This window comes from Oncorhynchus mykiss, chromosome 5, assembly GCF_013265735.2.
Source record: "Oncorhynchus mykiss isolate Arlee chromosome 5, USDA_OmykA_1.1, whole genome shotgun sequence".
In the NCBI taxonomy this organism is placed as follows: Eukaryota; Metazoa; Chordata; class Actinopteri; order Salmoniformes; family Salmonidae; genus Oncorhynchus; species Oncorhynchus mykiss.
Window position 1 is genome coordinate 51,466,201 of NC_048569.1, and position 21,584 is coordinate 51,487,784.

The following is a 21,584-nucleotide window of genomic DNA, read 5'->3' on the forward strand; positions in this document are numbered from 1 at the left end:
AAAATGTAAACAAATACCTTATTTACATACGTTTTCAGACCCTTTGTTATGAGACACAAATTTGAGGTCAGGTGCATCCTGTTTCCATCGATCATTCTTGAGATGTTTCTACAACTTGATTGGAGTCCACCTGTGGTAAACAAAATTTTGGACGTGATTTGGAAAAGCACACACCCATCTATATAAGGTCTGACAGTTGACAGTGCATGTCAAGGCAAAAACCAAGCCATGAGATCGAAGGACTTGTCCGTAGAGCTCCGAGACAGGATTGTGTCGAGGCACTGATCTCGGGAAGTGTACCAAAAAATTCTGCAGCATTGAAGATCCCCAAGAACACAGTGGCTTCCATCTTTCTTAAATTGAAGAAGTTTGGAACCACCAAGACTCTGGCCGTCCGGCCACACTGAGCAATTGGGGGAAAAGGGTCTTGGTCAGGGAGGTGACCAAGAACCCGATGGTCACTCTGACAGAGCTCTAGAGTTCCTCTGTGGAGATTGAAGAACCTTCCAGAAGGACAACCATCTCTGCAGCACTCCACCAATCGGGCCTTTTATGTTAGCGTGGCCAGACGAAAGCCACTCCTCAGTAAAAGGCACATGACAGCCCACTTGGAGTTTGCCAAAAGGCACCTAAAGACTCTGACCATGAGGAACAAGATTCTCTGGTCTGATTAAACCGTTGCATTCTTTGGCCTGAGTGGCAAGCGTTACGTCTGGAGGAAACCAGGCACCATCCCTATGGTGACGCATGGTTTTGGCAGCTCATGCTGTCAGGATGTTTTTCAGCAGCAGGGACTGGGAGACCAGTCAGGATCGAGGCAAGGATAAACGGAGTGGAGTACAGAGATCTTTGATGAAAACCTGCTCCAGAGCATTCAGGACCTCAGACTGGGGTTAAGGTTCACTTTCCAACAGGACAATGACCCCAATCACACATCCAAGACAACACAGGAGTGGCTTCAGGACAAGTCTCAATGTCCTTGAGTGGCCCAGCCAGAGCCCGGACTTGAACCCGATCAAACATCTCTGGAGAGACCTGAAAATAGCTGTGCAGCAACGCTCCCCATCCAACCTCACTGATCTTGAGAGGATCTGCAGAGAAGAGTTGGAGAAACTCCCCAAATACAGATGGCCAAGCTTGTAGCGTTATACCCAATAAAACTTGAGGTTGTACTCGCTGTCATTATGGGGTTTTGTGTGTAGATTGATGAGGAAAAAAACCTATTTAATCACTTTCAGAATAAGGCTGTAAACTAACAAAATGTGGAAAAAGTAAAGGGGTCTGAATACTTTCCGAAGGCACTGTATCTCATTCGCATTGAGTTTATCAGGCTGTTGATTGTAACCTGTGGAATGTTGTCCCACACTTCTTCAATGGCTGTGCCATGTTGCTGGATATTGGCGGGAACTGGAACACGCTGTCGCACACGTTGATCCAGGGCATCCCAAAACTGCTGTATGGGTGACATGTCTGGTGGGTATGCAGGCCATGGAAGAACTGGAACATTTTCAGCTTCCAGGAATTGTGTACAGGTCCTTGCGACATGGGGCCGTGCATTATCATGCTGAAACATGAGGTGATGGCGTGGTTGAATGGCACGACTATGGGTCTGTGGATCTCGTCACGATATCTCTGTGCATTCAAATTACAATTGATAAAATGCAATTGTGTTCGTTGTCTGTAGCTTATACCGCCCCATACCATAACCACACAGCCAACATGAGGCACTCTGTTCACAACATTGACATCTGCAAACCGCTCGCCAACATGACACTGCCATCTACCCAGTAGAGTTGAAATTGGGATTCATCTATGACGAGCACACTTCCCCAACATGCCAGTGGATGAGCTTCCCTGAGATGGTTTCTGACAGGTTGTGCAGAAATTCTTCAGTTGTGCATGCATTCCCACAGTTTCATCAGCTGTCCTGGTGGCTGGTCTGACCCTGCAGGTAAAGAAGCTGGATGTGGAGGTCCTGGGTTGGTGTGGTTACACGTGGTCTGCGGTTGTGAGGCCGGTTGGACGTCCTGCCAAATTCTAAAAAACGACGTTGGAGACTGCTTAAGATACATAAATGAACATTTAATTTTCTGGCAACATCTCTGGTGGACATTTCTGCAGTCAGCATGCCAATTGCACTCTCGCTTAAAACTTGAGACATCTGTTCCATTGTGTGACAAAACTGCACATTTTAGAGGTGCCTTTTATTGTCCCTGGCACAAGGTGCACCTGTGTAATGATCATGCTATTTAATCAGCTTCTTGATATGTCACACCTGTCAGGTATATGGATTATGTATATGGAGAATGTCTCACTAACTACTTTTGTTTTCACTACTTTAAAAAAAAAATAAGCTTGGAACGTTTCTGGGATCTTTTTTTTTCAGCTCATGAACGATGTTGCATTTTAGATTTTTGTTCAGCATGAATTAAAGGTTTTTCGGAAAGCCTTTCCATCTATCAGAAGATGGTTGTCAATGCATTATCAATAGCGCTAACTAGAGGTCGACCGATTATGATCTTTCAACCAATATCGATTATTGGAGGACCAAAAAAGCCAATACCAATTTTATTTTATTTTTTATTTATTTATTTGTAATAATGACAATTACAACAATATTGAATGAACACTTATTTTAACTTAATATCATACATCAATAAAATCAATTTAGCCTCAAATAAATTAAACATGTTCAATTTGGTTTAAATAATGCAAAAACAAAGTGTTGGAGAAGAAAGTAAAAGTGCAATATGTGCCATGTAAGAAAGCTAACGTTTAAGTTCCTTGCTCAGAACATGAGAACACATGAAAGCTTGTGGTTCCTTTTTAACATGAGTCTTCAATATTCCCAGGTAAGAAGTTTTAGGTTGTAGTTATTATAGGAATTATAGGACTATTTCTCTCTATACCATTTGTATTTCATTAACTTTGGACTATTGGATGTTCTTATAGGCACTTTAGTATTGCCAGTGTAACAGTATATCTCCTCGCTCCTGCCTGGGCTCGACCCAGGAACACAACGACAACAGCCACCCTCGAAGCAGCGTTACCCATGCAGAGCAAGGGGAACAACCACTCCAAGTCTCAGAGCGAGTGATATTTGAAAAGATATTAGCGCGCACCCCGCTAACTAGCTAGCCATTTCACATCGGTTACACCAGCCTAATCTCAGGAGTTGATAGGCTTGAAGTCATAAACAGCCGCAGGCAAACACACAAAAGTGCTGTTTGAATGAATGCTTACGAGCCTGCTGCTGCTTACCATCGCTCAGTCAGACTGCTCTATCAAATCATAGACTTAGTTATAACATGATAACACACAGAAATTTTTTATTTTTTTTACCTTTATTTAACTAGGCAAGTCAGTTAAGAACAAATTCTTATTTTCAATGACGGCCTAGGAACAATGGGTTAACTGCCTGTTCAGGGGCAGAATGACAGATGTCAGCTTGGGGGTTTGAACTTGCAACCTTGCGGTTACTAGTCCAACGCTCTAACCACTAGGCTACGAGCCTTAGGTCATTAATATGGTCGAATCTGGAAACGATCATCTCGAAAACAAGACGTTGTATTCCTTCAGTGAAATACAGAACCGTTCCGTATTTCATCTAACGGGTGGCATCCATAAGTCTAAATATTCCTGTAACATTACACAACCTTTAATGGTGTGTCATAATTACATAAAATTCTGGCAAGTTAGGTGGCCCAAACTGTTGCATATACCCTGACTCTGCGTGCAATGAACGCAAGAGAAGTGACACAATTTCACCTGGTTAATATTGCCTGCTAACCTGGATTTATTTTAGCTAAATATGCAGGTTTAAAAATATATACTTCTGTGTATTGATTTCAAGAAAGGCGTTGATGTTTATGGTTAGGTACACATTGGAGCAACCACATCGATTATATGCAACGCAGGACACGCTAGATTAACTAATAATTTCATCAACCATGTGTAGTTAACTAGTGATTATGATTGATTGATTGTTTTTTACAAGATAAGTTTACCTTGGCTTACTGCATTCGCGTAACAAGCAGTCTCCTTGTAGAGTGCAATGTAATCAGGTGGTTAGAGCGTTGGACTAGTTGTAAGGTTGCAAAATTGAATCCCCCGAGCTGACAAGGTAAAAATCTGTTGTTCTGCCTCTGAACAAGGCAGTTAACCCACCGTTCCTAGGCCGTCATTGAAAATAAGAATGTGTTCTTAACTGACTTGCCTAGTTAAATTAAGATTAAATAAAGGTGTAACAAAAAAAAAATATATATATATATATATATATATATATATAGTCCAAATCGGTGTCCAAAAATACCGATTTCCGATTGTTATGAAAACTTGAAATCTGCCCTAATTAATCTGCCATTCCGATTAATCGGTCGACCTCTAGGCTAACGTCTACACAAAGTGGTAGAGAAATGTGTGCACACAGACGTACTGACATTTCAGTGCCATTAGCTCTTTAGGAGTTTAAGGAAAATGCGTATCACTGATCCGTTTTGTTATGATCATCTTGTGCAAAATATTGAATGTTCTTATAAGTTCAATACATTTGGTTGATTTCTAACTAAGTTGAATACATTTGGAAATATTGTTGAATCTGTTTTAATGTCTGGATTCTCTGCAGCACAGATTTTATAGGGCCCTGGGGATTCTCCAATTTAAAATAGGCCACCGATCTCCCTCCTCCTACGGGCACCATATTCCTTATTTAATGCACTACTTTTGACCAGGGCCCTAACTAGTATTTTTGGTAGGTGGGATAGAATCTATGGCTTCAGCTGGAATGTGCAGTCTACCATCATATTTGATATCGGTCTATAATGCATTGTGGAAGAAGTCAACAGTGGCAGCCCATGTCAAGCCATAACTGCCCAGCAGAATTATTGTAAAGCAAACAACAAAGGAATGGAGCCTTAATTATTCAGGGTGGGTGACGTGACAACTCAATCATAGCTCTTTGGACTCAGCCAGCTCCTTATGAGAGAAACTCATTTCGAAAGTTCTGACTGTGGGATGCATGCATCTGTAAAGAGGCTTGTACAACTCTTGACTGTTTGTGTTATATTTAGAGTTTGGTGTAGATGCATAAAATAGTTGTTTGGCTCCATTTTTTGGGGGGGCCAGTAGCCAGAAAATATATTTTTAACATAGTTCCATTCTATGACTACTTGGTGTCATTGCTGTCTATCTGTGCATGTCTTTCAGAAACACACAGCCAGACACAGAAAGACAGGCACACGCACAATTTCAGTGAGATGGAAAAAATACCCTAAAATATTCAAGGGGAGCAGGCTCTTCCACGCATCCTTTCAATTTGGGACGAGTCGACAGAGACATGCTTGCATCTCGTTATTCTCACTCTGTGGCCAGATGTTGTGGCATAGCGGTGCTGTGCGGGACATGACAGCCATAGAAACAGCCAGAGGGGGTTTGGATGGACCATCCCGCCTGGTCCACCCTGGGTGTCACTGTAATCCCACCCCCCCCACCCCTGCACCACTATCTTCATTTGATTATGCTGGGTGCGCCATACAATCCCAATGGCAGCACATCGAACTAAAACGACCCCGGGGGAATAATCCCTTATTCCCCAATCGCTTATTCAGACTGTCACTGATTCCTATCGGTGCCTCATTGTCCCGATGAGGAACCATAGCTAGGATGTGTGGAGAGAACAAGATAAGCTTTCACTGCCGTATGTGTTCGTAGTACTGTGGAAAAACCCAGGCCGGGACTGCAATTCTGCACTCAGTAACCCATGTTCTTTTCACTCTATTTTCAAGCCATAGGCTTTGTGCCTAATTACATCAGTAGTTTAGGCCTTAACGATTCTGATACTAGGCTGCATTGCAGAATGTCTATGTTCTGCCACCTTTTTAACCCCACCTTGTTATCTCGGGACTCAGTATGCCATCTGGGATAATACCTTGACCAGACATACGGCCAGGTTTGTCTGGCCAGCAGCAGCCAAGAAGGGGGAGTGTCTGAACTCAAGGTTGCTTGAGCATACAGTCAGCACTTTGGCTGTGCTGCAGCCTGCATAACGGCCGGAGATCATACTGACTCAAATCTCTAGCCACTAATCATTACAAATTGGATGTAATAAGTGTATCACTAGTCACTTTAAACAATGCCACTTTATATAATGTTTACATACCCTAAATTACTCATATGTATGTACTGTACTCTATACCATCTACTGCATCTTGCCTATGCCGTTCGGCCAACGCTCATCCATATATTTATATGTACATATTATTTTTAATTCCTTTACACCTGTGTGTGTATAAGGTAGTTGTTGTTAAATTGCTTATTAGATATTACTGCATGTTCGGAACTAGAAGCAGAAGCATTTTGCAACACTCGCATTAACATCTGCTAACCATGTGTATTTTTGAGATCATTCCCTTGATATTAAGGAGAGGCTTGCTGGGTACCATAGTTTAATATGGAACTCTAGAATAGATTGAAAGTGATTCCTCAAATTACTCCTATGCTTGGTCCTCTTTATGTTGTTAACTTGTGACCTTACATCAGGGTTTTCAACTCCTACCCTTCGAGGTCTGGAGCCTTCTGGTTTTCTGTTCTACCTGATAATTAATTGCCCCCACCTTGTGTCCCGGGGGGGGGGGGGGGGGGGGGGGTCTTCTTTTACTGGGGTGTGTCGTAAGTATAAGGAGAGATCACCTTCACCAGACAAGATCTGCCTTTATTCTCTTGCAAATAGATTGGTACCACACTGCAACGAGCTAAGCTTGTACTGTGTCCATTCTACTATCTGTTCAAATGTAGATATTGTGAGGCCTAAAGTGCTAACATCTCAAGCAAATGCATTTGTGAGGGATTTATCAGTGTTCTGTCGCAATGGTCTCCAATTTCTTTCAAGAGCATGTCCCCAATTTGCAACGAATAGTGCATAATTCTGAGCTATTGGTCTGCTGTTCTGAGCTACTGCTGTTCCCAAAAGGGCTCAAGTTTGTCCGTCTAATGGAGATTCTCAAGCGACGCCACTGTTCTTAATAGAACCTTGAGATGCTGTCATTCCAGTTTCCGTTTCCTCTCCTGTGGCATTCTGCTCAAAGTATATTGTTCCCAGGAAGGCCAAGCTGTGTCATGTTTATTCTAGCAAAATGCCAGATATAGGCCCGTGGCGTTGTGGAATCTCTCAATCTGGCCGTGTGTGTGTGCAGGGTTTTTTCTGTATCAAAAAGGGGCTTAGGTGGTATGGGTGCGGTCAGCCCAGCTGAATTTTAGAGAACGTTTTAGATAATCCCATCTTGGAGGTGTAGCAAAATCTGTGAATTTAAGGCAATTTCCTGCAACCATACACATTTCTCCATTGAGCTGAGAGACATTTCTGCAGTTTAAAAGCTAGTTTCCTGCAATTCTATGCATTTTGCCATGTCTAATGCTATGTTATTTTGCTCAATCAAAATAACAAAATCAATAACACTAAATTCATTGTTTTGGGAGTTTTTGATTTTTCCTGACTGTCTAGCTTTTATTTTGGTGATTGATAGTTTGCAAAGATAATATTATGTAAACAGTATACAGGCCCATTTATATTTTCTACATGCTGGTTTTTGACATTTCATTTTACACGGAAAGTGTGTTTCCATCCTGGAAATGTCAAAAGTTTGTATACACCTACTCATTCAAGGATTTTTCTTTATTTTTACTGTTTTATACATTGTAGAATAATAGTGATGACATCAACTATGGAATAACACATATGCAATCATGAAGTAACCAAAAAAGTGTTAAACAAGATTCTTCAAAGTAGCCACCTGTTGCGTTGATGACAGCTTGCACAATCTTGGCATTCTCTCAACCAGCTTCACCTGGAATGCTTTTCAAACAGTCTTGAAGGAGTTCCCTCATATGTTGGCTGCTTTTCCTTCACTCTGCGGTCCAACTCATCCCAAACCATCTGTTGGGTTGAGGTCGGGCAATTGTGGAGGCCAGGTCATCTGATGCAGCACTCCGTCGCTCTCCTTCTTGGTCAAATAGCACTTACACAGTCTGGGAGTGTGTTGGGTCATTGTCCTGCTGAAAAATAAATGATAGTCCCACTAAGCGCAAACCAGATGGGATGGCGTATCGCTGCAGAATGCTGTGCTAGCCATGCTGGTTAAGTGTGCCTGGAATTTTAAATAAATCAAGACAGTGTCACCAGCAAAGCACCATCACACCTTTTCCTCCATGCTTCATGTTGGGAACCACATCATCCGTTTACCTACTAAGACATGACGATTAGAACCAAAAATCTAAAATTTGGACTCCAGACGAAAGGGCAGATTTCCACCGGTCTAATGAACATTGCTTGTGTTTCTTGGCCTAAGCAAGTCTCTTATTATTATTGGTGTCCTTTAGTAGTGGTCCCTTTGCAGCAATTCGACAATAAAGGCCTGATTCATGTAGTCTCCTCTGAACAGTTGAGATGTGTATGTTACTTGAACTCTGTGAAGCATTTATTTGGGCTGCAATTTGAGGCTTGTAACTCTAATTAACTTATCCTCTGCAGCAGAGGTACAGTTGAAGTAGGGAAGTTTACATACACTTAGGTTGGTGTCATTAAAACTAGCTTTTCAACCACTCCACAAATTTCTTGTTAACAAACCCTGGTTTTGGTAAGGACATCTACTTTGTGCATGACACAAGTCATTTTTCCAACAATTGCTTGCAGACAGATTATTTCACTTATAATTCACTGTATCACAATTCCAGTGGGTCAGAAGTTTACATACACTAAGTTGACTGTGCCTTTAAACAGCTTGGGAAATTCCCCAAAATGATGTCATGGCTTTAGAAGCTTCTGATAGGCTAATTGACATTATTTGACTCAATTGGAGGTGTACCTGTGAATGTATTTCAAGGCCTACCTTCCAACTCAGTGCCTCTTTGCCTGACATCATGGGGAAAATCTAAAGAAATCAGCCAAGGCCTCAGAAAAAAAATTGTGGACTGGTTCATCCTTAGGAGCAATTTCCAAATGCCTGAAGGTACCACGTTCATCTGTACAAACAATAGTACGCAAGTATAAACACCATGGGACCACGCAACCATCATACCGCTCAGGATGGAGACGCGTTCTGTCTCCTAGAGATTAACGTACTTTGGTGCGAAAAGTGCAAGTAAATTTGGGAACAACAAAGGACCTTGTGAAGATGGAGGAAACGAGTACAAAAGTATCTATATCCACAGTAAAACGAGTCCTATATCGATTTAACCTGAAAGACCGCTCAGCAAGGACGAAGCCACTGCTCCAAAACCTCCATAAAAAAGCCGGACTACGGTTTGCAGCTGCACATGGGGACAAAGATCGTACATTTTGGAGAAATGTCCTCTGGTCTAATGAACAAAAATAGAACTGTTCGGCCATAATGACCATCGTTATGTTTGGAGGAAAAAGGGGGAGGCTTGCAAGCCGAAGAACACCATCCCAACCGTGAAGCACGGGTTGGCAGCATCATGTTGTGTGGGGGTGCTTTGCTGCAGGAGGGACTGGTGCACTTCACAAAATAGATGGCATAATGAGGGAGGAAAATTATGTGGATATATTGAATCAACATCTCAAGGCATCAGTCAGGAAGTTAAAGCTTGGTCATCAATGGGTCTTCCAAATGGATACTTCCAAAAGCATACTTCCAAAGTTGTGGCAAAATGGCTTAAGGACAACAAAGTCAAGGTATTGGAGTGGCCGTCACAAAGCCCTGACCTCAATCCTATAGAACATTTGTGGGCAGAAATTAAAGAAGCGTGTGCGAGCAAGGAGGCCTACAAACCTTACACAAGCTCTGTCAGGAGAAAATGGCCAAAATTCACCCAATTCATTGTGGGAAGCTTGTGGAAGGCTACCTGACACGTTTGACCCAAGTTGAACAATTTAAAGGCAATGCTACCGAATACTAATTGACTATATACATTTTTGATCCACTGGGAATGTGATGAAAGAAATAAAAGCTGAAATAAATCATTATCTCTACTATTATTCTGACATTTCACATTCTTAAAATGAAGTGGTCATCCTAACTGACCATGGACAGGGAATTTTTACTCTGATTAAATGTAAGGAATTGTGAAAAACTGAGTTTAAATATATTTGGCTACGGTAAGCTTTCGACTTCATGTGTATATGTACACACCACACACACAAACACACACACACGCGCACGCACACACACACAGTGCATTCAGAAAGTTTTCAGACCAATTCCCTTTTCCACATTTTGTTATGTTACAGCCTTATTGTAAAATGGATCACATTTTTAAAAAAAACACACGATACCCCATAATGATAAAATGATAACCGGTTTTACTTTTTTGTGTGCAAATGGATTAAAAATATAAAAAAGTTATTTACATAATTATTTACATAATTATTCCGAACCTTTGCTATGAGACTCGAAATTGAGCTCAGGTGCACCCTGTTTCCATTGATCATCCTTGAGATGTTTCTACAACTTAATTGGAGTCTACCTGTGGTAAATTCAATTGATTGGACGTGATTTGGAAAGGATCACACCTGCCTATATAAGGTCCCACAGCTGACAGTGCATCTCAGAGCAAAAACCATGCCGTGAGGTCAAAGGAATTGTCCGTAGAGCTCTGAGACAGCATTGTGTCAAGGCACAGATCTGGGGAATTGTTCCAAAACATTTTTGCAGCATTGAAGGTCCCCATGAACACAGTGGCTTTCTTTCTTTCTTAAATTGAAGAAGTTTGGAGCCACCAAGACTCTTCCTAGAGCTGGCTGCCCGGCCAAACTGAGCAATTGGGGGAGAAGGACCTTGGTCAGGGAGGTGACCAAGACCTTGATGGCCACTCCGATAGAGCTCTAGAGTTCCTCTGTGTAGATGGGAGAACCTTCCAGAAGGACAACCATCGCTGTAGGACTCCACCAATAAGGCTTTTATTGAAGCCACTCCTCAGTAAAAGGCACATGACAGCCCGCTTGGAGTTTGCCAAAAGGCACCTAAAGACTCTGGCAATGAGAAACAAGATTCCCTGGTCTGATGAAACCAAGATTGAACTCCTTGGCCTCAATGTGAAGTGTCACATCTGGAGGAAACCTGGCACCATCCTTACAGTGAAGCATGGTGGTGGTGGCAGCATCATGCTGTGGGGATGTTTTTCAGCGGCAGGGACTGGGAGGCTAGTCAGGATCGAGGGAAAGCTGAACGGAGCAAAGTACAGAGAGCTCCTTGATGAAAACTTGCTCCAGAGCACCCAGAACCAGGACAACGACCGTAAGCCCATAGCCAAGACAACACCGGAGTGGCTTCAGGTCAAGTCTCTGAATTTCCTTGAGTGGCCCAGCCAGAGCCCGGACTTGAACCCGATCTAACATATCTGAAGAGACCTGAAAATAGCTGTGCAGCGACGCTCCCCATACAACCTGACAGAGCTTGAGAGGATCTACTGAAAAAAATTGGATATACTCCCCATATACAGGCGGGCCAAGCTTGTGGCGTCATACCCAAGAAGTCTTGAGGCTATGATCGCTGCCAAAGTTGCTTCAATAAAGTGCTGAGTAAAGGGTCTGAATACCTTTGTATATGTGATACTTTTTTTATATATATTTTTTTATAAATCTGCATTGTTGTTATGGGATATTGTGTGTAGATTGAGGGGGGAAACCATTTTATCAATTTTGGAATAAGGCTATAGGTTAACAAAATGAGGATAAAGTCAAGGTGTCTGAATACTTTCAGAATTCTCTCTCCATCTCTCTATCTATCCACACACATACAACCGTTCAAAGGTTTGGGCTCACTTAGAAATGTCATTGTTTTCCATTAAAACATACGTGAAATGAGTTGCAAAATGAATCGGAAATATAGTCAAGACGTTGACAAGGTTATAAATAATTATTTTGAATTGAAATAATAATTGTGTCCTTCAAACTTTGCTTTCATCAAATAATCCTCCATTTGCAGCAATTACTGCCTTGCAGACCTTTTGGCATTCTAGTTGTCAATTTGTTGAGGTAATCTGAAGAGATTTCACCGCATGCTTCCCGATGCACCTCCCACAAATTGGATTGGCTTGATGGGCACATCTTACATACCATACGGTCAAGCTGCTCCCACAACAGCTCAATAGGGTTGAGATTCGGTGAATGTGCTGGCCACTCCATTATAGACAGAATACCAGCTGACAGCTTCTTCCCTAAATAGTTATTGCATAGTTTGGAGCTGTGCTTTCGGTCATTGTCCTGTTGTAGAAGGAAATTGGCTCCAATTAAGCGCCGTCCACAAGGTATGGCATGGCATTGCAAAATGGAGTGATAGCCTTCCTTCTTCAAGATCCCTTTTACCCTGTACAAATCTCCCACTTTACCACCACCAAAGAACCCCCAGACCATCACATTGCCTCCACAATGCTTGACAGATGGCGTCAAGCACTCCTCCAGCATCTTTTCATTATTTCTGTCTCACGAATGTTCTTCTTTGTGATCCGAACACCTCAAACTTAGATTTGTCTGTCCATAACACTTTTTTCCAATCTTCCTCTGTCCAGTGTCTATGTACTTCTGCCCACCTTAATCTTTTATTTTTATTGGCCAGTCTCAGAGATGGCTTTTTATTTGCAACACTGAATTTCCAACTTTATTTGCAACTCTCTAGAAGGCCAGCATCCCCGAGTCGCCTCTTCACTGTGGACATTGAGACTGGTGTTTTGCGGGTACTATTTAACCTCTCTGGGATATGTGGGACGCTAGCTTCCCACCTGGCCAAAAGTGCAGAGCGCCAAATTCAAATAAATTACTATAAAAATCTAACTTTCATGAAATCACACATGTAAGATACCAATTTAAAGCTGCATGTGTTGTGAATCCAGCCAACATGTCAGATTTCAAAAAGGCTTTTCGGCGAAAGCAAACGATGCTATTATCTGAGAGTAGCACCTCCGTAAACAAAAAGAGAAAACTAATTTCAACCCTGCAGGCGCAACACAAACCGCAGAAATAAACATATAAATCATGTCTTTGACGAGCTTCTTTTGTTGGCACTCCAATATGTCCCATAAACATCACAAATGGTCCTTTTTGTTCGATTAATTCCGTTGATATATTTCCAAAATGTCATTTTATTTGGCGCATTTGATCCAGAAAAACACCGGTTCAATCTTGCGCAACTTGACTACAAAATATCTTAAAAGTTACCTGTAAAAAAACAAAAAATGTCAAACTACTTTTGTAATACAATTTTACGTATTTTAAAAAAGTAAATAATCGATAAAATTGAAGATGGGATGATCTGTGTTCAACACAGGAAGAAAACGCTAGAAGACGCTACCTTTCTGGTCACGCGCCTCTATCTAACAGTAAACTTGAAGTGACCCTCGTTTTGAACAGGGCTACTTCTTCATTACACAAAGGAAAAACCTCAACCAATTTTTAAAGACTGATGACATCCAGTGGAAGCGGTAGGAACTGCAAGAAGGTCCCTTAGAAATCTGGATTCCCAATGAAATCCCATTGATAAGAGAGTGACCTCCAAAAAAAAAAAAGAAAAATATGAATGGTTTTTCCTCTGGGTTTCGCCTGCTACATAAGTTCTGTTATACTCACAGACATGATTCAAACAGTTTTAGAAACTTCAGAGTGTTTTCTATCCTATCTTCTGGGGATGAGTAGCAGGCAGTTTAATTTGGGCATGCATTTCATCCCGACGTGAAAATACTGCCCCCTGTCACCATGAAGCTGCCAGTTGATGACTTGTGAGGCATCTGTTTCTCAAACTAGACACTAGTAATGTACTTGTCCTCTTGCTCAGTTGTGCACCGGGGCTTCCCACAACTCTTTCTATTCTGGTTAGGAGTAGTACCCGGCATTGTACGAAATCTTCAGTTTCTTGGCAATTTTTCACATGGAATAGCCTTCATTTCTCAGAACAAGAATAGACTGACAAGTTTCAGAAGAAAGTTCTTTGTTTTTGGCCGTTTTGAGCCTGTAATCGAACACACAAATGCTGATGCTCCAGATACTCAACTAGTCTAAAACGTTGATGGTTGCTGATAATGGGCCTCTGTACGCCTATGTAGATATTCCATTTGAAAAAATCTGCCGTTTCCAGCTATAGTAGTCATTTCCATCATTAACAATGTCTACCCCATATTTCTGATCAATATCGTGTTATTTTAATGGACAAAAATGTTGCTTTTCTTTCAAAAACAATGACATTTCTAAGTGAGACAAAACTTTGGAACGGTTGTGTATATTTGGACTTGCGAAAGTATTCGGCCTCCTTGAACTTTGCGACCTTTTGCCACATTTCAGGCTTCAAACATAAAGATATAAAACTGTATTTTTTTGTGAAGAATCAACAACAAGTGGGACACAATCATGAAGTGGAACGACATTTATTGGATATTTCAAACTTTTTAACAAATCAAAAACTGAAAAATTGGGCGTGCAAAATTATTCAGCCCCCTTAAGTTAATACTTTGTAGCGCCACCTTTTGCTGCGATTACAGCTGTAAGTCGCTTGGGGTATGTCTCTATCAGTTTTGCACATCGAGAGACTGACATTTTTTCCCATTCCTCCTTGCAAAACAGCTTGAGCTCAGTGAGGTTGGATGGAGAGCATTTGTGAACAGCAGTTTTCAGTTCTTTCCACAGATTCTCGATTGGATTCAGGTCTGGACTTTGACTTGGCCATTCTAACACCTGGATATGTTTTTTTGAACCATTCCATTGTAGATTTTGCTTTATGTTTTGGATCATTGTCTTGTTGGAAGACAAATCTCCGTCCCAGTCTCAGGTCTTTTGCAGACTCCATCCGGTTTTCTTCCAGAATGGTCCTGTATTTGGCTCCATCCATCTTCCCATCAATTTTAACCATCTTCCCTGTCCCTGCTGAAGAAAAGCAGGCCCAAACCATGATGCTGCCACCACCATGTTTGACAGTGGGCATGGTGTGTTCAGGGTGATGAGCTGTGTTGCTTTTACGCCAAACATAACGTTTTGCATTGTTGCCAAAAAGTTCAATTTTGCTTTCATCTGACCAGAGCACCTTCTTCCACATGTTTGGTGTGTCTCCCAGGTGGCTTGTGGCAAACTTTAAACAACACTTTTTATGGATATCTTTAAGAAATGGCTTTCTTCTTGCCACTCTTCCATAAAGGCCAGATTTGTGCGGATTGTTGTCCTATGGACAGAGTCTCCCACCTCAGCTGTAGATCTCTGCAGTTCATCCAGAGTGATCATGGGCCTCTTGGCTACATCTCTGATCAGTCTTCTCCTTGTACGAGCTGAAAGTTTAGAGGGACGGCCAGGTCTTGGTAGATTTGCAGTGGTCTGATACTCCTTCCATTTCAATATTATCGCTTGCACAGTGCTCCTTGGGATGTTTAAAGCTTGGGAAATCTTTTTGTATCCAAATCCGGCTTTAAACTTCTTCACAACAGTATCTCGGACCTGCCTGGTGTGTTCCTTGTTCTTCATGATGCTCTCTGCGCTTTTAACGGACCTCTGAGACTATCACAGTGCAGGTGCATTTATACGGAGACTTGATTACACACAGGTGGATTGTATTTATCATCATTAGTCATTTAGGTCAACATTGGATCATTCAGAGATCCTCACTGAACTTCTGGAGAGAGTTTGCTGCACTGAAAGTAAAGGGGCAGAATAATTTTGCACGCCCAATTTGTCAGTTTTTGATTTGTTAAAAAAGTTTGAAATATCCAATAAATGTCGTACCACTTCATGATTGTGTCCCACTTGTTGTTGATTCTTCACAAAAAAATACAGTTTTATATCTTTATGTTTGAAGCCTGAAATGTGGCAAAAGGTCGCAAAGTTCAAGGGGGCCGAATACTTTCGCAAGGCACTGTAGGTGGATTAAATGTCTTTTTCCTCTGCTTTTCGCTTCCTTTCTTCGTTGGTCCTACGCATTGCCCCACCCTCACGTGGAATGCTCATTTCAGTCTGACTCACCTTCCAGTGCAAAGCAATCGACTGTTCATTTTCCCTTGTAGCTTGTTTGCCATTGACTGTTTTATCTATTGAAATGTAGCAGCCCCTTCTGCCAGTAGAGTGACTGAAATGTGTTGTTTTTCTCCTCATAGGGCCACTGTAGAGGAGGTGGAGGGGGATGTCGGGGAACTGGAGTCCAAACTTGACAAGGTGAGTAGGGTCCAGTTTTGGGTTTGGAGTAGGCTTGTGCAGTATACCACACATACAGGGGTATTTAGAAATAGCCACAGGATGGTTTTTCAAAACTATTTATTTGAAGTTTTTTTTATATGTTAGAATATTTGTTGCTAGCCTACTTAGTCAACTTGGGCAATATGTTAAGAGATAAATCTGATTGCATACTTCATTTGACCTGTTACTTTATTTTACATTATAAAGCTTACCGTAGTTCCTCAGAACAGTTGAGCCAATTTATTTATGGAACTTATTTTTTGCAAGTTCACTCACTGTTTATTTTTAAATAGTCCAGCTGTGTATTTGGTTTAATTTGCTAATTAAGTGGCCAAATCAATAAGGAGTTGTTTTTTGTTTTTAGCGGCTCCTTGTGTACTAATACGGTACTACCATAAATCCTGGGATGAGAGAAGGACAGTATGACAATATAAACATTTGGATACTGCCCAACCCTAGTTTGGAGCAAAGATGATGGAAATCCTATTGTTTGCATTATGAACCACTCCCTGTTTATAAAAACCCTGTGTCTCGGTCCCCTATAACTGGCCTGCGATCAGTACGAGATCACACCGAGTGATGCGGTGAGAGTCTCAAACTGTGAAGGTATGTACATAAGAGAGGTGTGAAGAAATCCCACTGGTAGGTCTATAAAGACCCTGCAGCCAGTTACTGGAGTATTTCAATGGTTTGTTGGTGGAATTTATTTATGGAACTTATTTTTTGCAAGTTCACTCACTGATCCTGGATCTCCTGTGATTGCCACTGCATTGTTCTAGTCTCCCACCCTTTGGTCATCATGTATCTGACTCATTCCATACCCTGGTGTCACTTCCCTGTTGCGTTGTAGTGGAAGGATCTGCTCCAGATGGGTTTGGTGTGACAGCAGGGTGGGGGGGTGGAGGGTGCCTTGAATAGGAGGCTAAAGTTCAGTCTTTTCTTAGAAACTAAGCCTTGCCATTGAGATAGAGAAAGCCCCCCACACAGCCAAGTTGATTATTAAAACAACACAGGCTTTATTGGGCCAATATTAAGTCTCTTGAAGCACATTTCCCCTTGGATATAAAGTAAATAAACTTCAGACAATAACATCCCCTCATTACGATAATTTACTATGGTGATATTGTCTAAATCAGGGATGGGCAATTGGCGGTCCCCCTTTTGTAGACCTGCGGACCAATAAAACATTTTTTTGGGGGGGGGGGGGGGGGTGCCACTCAGTCTCATCTGTACTGTTACACAAGGTGCAATTTCAAATTTGGTTGTGCATCAGCAGTCACTTAAATAGCCCATGTCAGCATTTGTTTTTTAGATTGGTAACTTAGTCTAGCAGCCAGCTTTCTAAACATGTAATAAGCATGGTTGAATTACCGACCGGGGTGGGGCCCATTAGATAATTTAGTTATCACATTTAAAACCTCCACCCTATGACAAAATGTGTAGTATTGCAGGAAATGAAGCACGTGAAAGCTGGGGACCTCTTTAAAATAGTGGCCAGTCAACTCTGTTTTCACACACGATTGCGCAATGACTGGGATTATCAGAACATATGTTTCGCTAAGCTCTGTGGGCTTGGGCCCTCCAACACTGTTCCAGGGGTCCTATGCGCTTAGTTATTTGGCCACTTTAGTTTTGATAAAACGTATCAAAACATATGGCCTATGGGCATGAAACATGCAACTATGATTTTTAATATAGTCCATCAAAACTATTGTTTTTTCACACAATTGCATAGCCTATAGAAATGTTGAGCATTATGGGCTTATAGGATCACTTATTTCATTCCATACGTCAACTAGCTATGAGGAGCTGGCTCTTGCTGCGCAACAGGTTGCCCTATATTCCGCTCGAACTCTAAATGCCAAGGTTCTCATGAAGTGTTTGAATTTCGATTTAATTTGCATTGATTTCAGAGTGATTAGAGGGACAATGGAGCACTGAGCACCAGGCCATTAGCAACTGGCCGTTAGCAAGTTGGGTAGGCTACTAATGACCATCCGCGGCATCAGAGCTCGGTTTTGGAGAAGCCTAGTTACCGTGACTCAACGGTCAGGTGGAATATGACTGCGGTCATGACTCGTGACTGCAGGTGTGGTGGTAACGTAGCGACCCTATTTGTGAGCAGCAGTCAATGATGGCAGTAAGGGAAGTGAGCAGCTTTCTTCAAGGGGGAAATGCTAACTAAGCAAAGGTATCACAAGTGTCCTTAAAATTAGGCATATAAACCGGTCCAATTTCACCTTAAACTACAGAATCTCTACTAAAGGCTCTCGCTTTTGGTCATAGACCATGTCATGGAGTGAGGCTGTTTCTCGTAAGCACTAAAGCTATCAGACAGACCATAGCGGAACATTTAGCCTCTCCGCTTCCTTGCTTACTCTTGTGTGGGAGTGCATGAATAAAGTCCAGCGTGTGTTTGTGGGATTACTTAACATTGAATTATGTCTGCCCGCAATGAGTAAAAAAAAAGTGTTAAATGTAGAGGGTTGCTTGTTAGTCAAATTACTGGTAGCTACTTTCTGATGAAGATATGTTTGCACAAGCAAACAGCTGTTTCATTTTCAAACCTCTGAATTGTTTTGTTTATGTATCAAACTGCTATCTTTTGTCAGGAACACATTTCCAGTGTTAGAACACTGAACAGTGTCCTAAAGGGATGGCATGGAAAGTAAGCACTATTTCATCCATTAGTCACTTCTGTCATCCCTCTCTCTCTCCTCTCTAGCTGGTGAAGCTATGCATCGGGATGATCGATGCCGGCAAGGCCTACAACACTGCCAATAAACAGTTTGTCAATGGAATCCGCGAGCTCGCTGCAAGCTCCACCAAAGATGACGTCATCGAGGTAAAAGAGCTACAGTAACCTAGCTTGAGCCTCGCAAGTCAAAACTGACCGCTTCTACTGTTAGAAAACCGTTGTGGGCTTGTGGGGCTCCTCTGTTATTTTCTCACACACATTTTTGCGTTGAGTGGCCTGCATTTCCGCTCCTTTGTATATTTCCTTTACTTCCTGGGTCTGAAGTTCAGCCACAGTGCATTTTTCTGAAAGAATGTCCTTATTGTTGAAAAATTCTCCCTGAAGGCACCATTGTTGCTCAAATGGCTAAAGCGGCATAGCAGCACACGAGCAGGGTATTCAACCAGGGTCTGCAAAAAAAAGTATATATATTTTTTTAGAATTGTCTTCTTTCTAATGATGTCAACTTTATTTCTAAACTCCTAATATTGAGCAAGTTATACTCATTGAAGTCTATGACACAGGCTTTGAAAAAGCACCCATAAGTACAGGGCACGACAAAGCTTTCATGGCGTTGCCATACATTTTTGCCAACAAATAGCTCACCTTTGTTTACCAGTTAAACGGCTGCATTTAGCGTCAATATGTTTGAATATAAATTTTTCTAGCTAATAGGCTATGTTCCAATTATGTGGGTAGGCCAAAATAATGAAACTAACTACCAAATCTGTTCATTTTAAAATGTTGATTTACTTTTCCTTGCCATTATCATTTATCAGATAAGACAAGATGTGAAAATTCTTAACGTCTAACATGGGGGTCCCTGGGCAAGAAAAGGTTGAAGACCCCTGCACTAGAGCATTTCCTCATACACATACCTCAGTTACTGTTAGTAGGTTTTACTAGTCTGGAATTCAGTATTTATTATACCCTGTCGTGTGACTGAGATGGTGGGACTAGTTCATACAATAGGACTATTTTACATTGATGGATAGGTGTATAATTTATGGATAATACATTCTACTCTGAGACCAATGATTTACATATAACTGTTCTATCCCATGTGTCTGTACATATTTATTTACTTTATCTCTGTTTTACACTCCCACAGTCCAGTCTCACAAAGTTTGCCGAGAGTCTGCAGGAGATGATCAACTATCACACGGTAAGGCGACATTTGATGTGAAACAGAACTTGGTGTGCTATACAGTATCTTTTTACAGCCTGAATTTAAAGTGGATTACATTGAGATTTTGTCACTGATCTACTAACAATAACCCATAATGTCAAAGTGGAATTATGTTTTTAGAAATGTTTACAAATTAATAACAATTTAAAGCTGAGATGTCTTGAGTCAATAAGTATTCAACCCTTTTGTTATGGCAAGCCTAAATTATTTCAGGAGTAAAAATGGACTTAACAAGTCACGTAATACGTTGCATGGACTCACTCTGTGTGCAATAATAGTGTTTAACATGATTTTTAAATTACCCTGTTCCCCACACATACAATTATGTGTAAGGTCCCTCAGTCGAGCAGTGAATGTCAAGCACAGATTCCACCCACAAAGACCTGGGAGGTTTTCCAATGGTTCACAAAGAAGGGCACCTAATTGGTAGATGGGTAAAAAAGGCAGACATTGAATATCCCTTTGAGCATGGTGCAATTATTACACTTTGGATGGTGTATCAATACACCCAATCATGACAAAGATACAGGCGTCCTTCCTAACTCAGTTGCCGGAGAGGAAGGAAAATGCTCAGGGATTTAACCATGAGGCCAAGGGTGATTTTAAAACAGTTGGAGTTTAATGGCTGTGATAGAAAACTGAGGATGGATCAACAACATTTGTTACTCCACAATACTAGCATAAACGACATAGTGAAAAGAAGGAAGCCTGTACAGAATACAATTATGACTTAACATGGATCCTGTTTGCAATAAGGCACTAAAATAATACTGCAAAAAAATGGCAAAGAAATTAACTTTTTGTCAAGAATAAAAATATTTTGGGCAAATCCAACACAATACATAACTGAGTACCACTCTTAATATTTTCAAGCACGGTGATGGCTGCATCATGTTATGGGTATACTCCTCATCGGCAAGGGCTAGAATGTTTTTTTGGGGGGGTAAAAAGAAACGGAATAGCGCTAAGCACAGTCAAACTCCTAGAGGAAAACTTGGTTCAGTCTGCTTTCCAACAGAAACTGGGAGACATATTCACCTTTCAGCAGGACAATAGCCTAAAACACAAGGCTAAATATACACTGCAGTTGCTTACCAAGATGTCATTGAATGTTCCTGAGTGGCCTAGTTACAGTGTTGACTTAAATTGGCTTGAAAATCTATGGCAAAACTTGAAAATGGCGGTCTAGCAATGATCAACAACAACTTGGTGGCTGACTAAATACTTTTTTGCCCCACTGTATTTATTAATTTAATGGTTCTCCCATCGATCGGGTTCCCGCCTATAAATATCAGAGCTTTTGGATTGACAAGGATTTTTTTTTACATACATCTTACATCCCTAAACAGCAGGAAGCAGATTGTACAGTCAATTTTCTGCCAGTACTTGACTATGGTGACACCATTACCAGAATGCAGCAGCCACTACTCTTAAACCTTTGGATGCCGTCTACCATAGCACCCTTCGCTTTTTCACAAGTGACATTTTGAATACTCATCACT

The 21,584-nt window shown here is 41.4% G+C and overlaps 1 protein-coding gene across 1 annotated transcript in view; it reads left to right on the top strand.

Annotated features, from left to right (window-relative positions):
* LOC110522961 (arf-GAP with coiled-coil, ANK repeat and PH domain-containing protein 2) overlaps window positions 1-21,584 on the top strand; it is a 123,546-nt gene that overhangs the window by 29,253 nt on the left and 72,709 nt on the right. Inside the window, 3 exon segments of the mRNA XM_036977765.1 lie at window positions 16,078-16,135; window positions 18,882-19,001; window positions 20,005-20,058. Of these exon segments, the coding sequence (XP_036833660.1) occupies window positions 16,078-16,135; window positions 18,882-19,001; window positions 20,005-20,058 (232 nt within the window).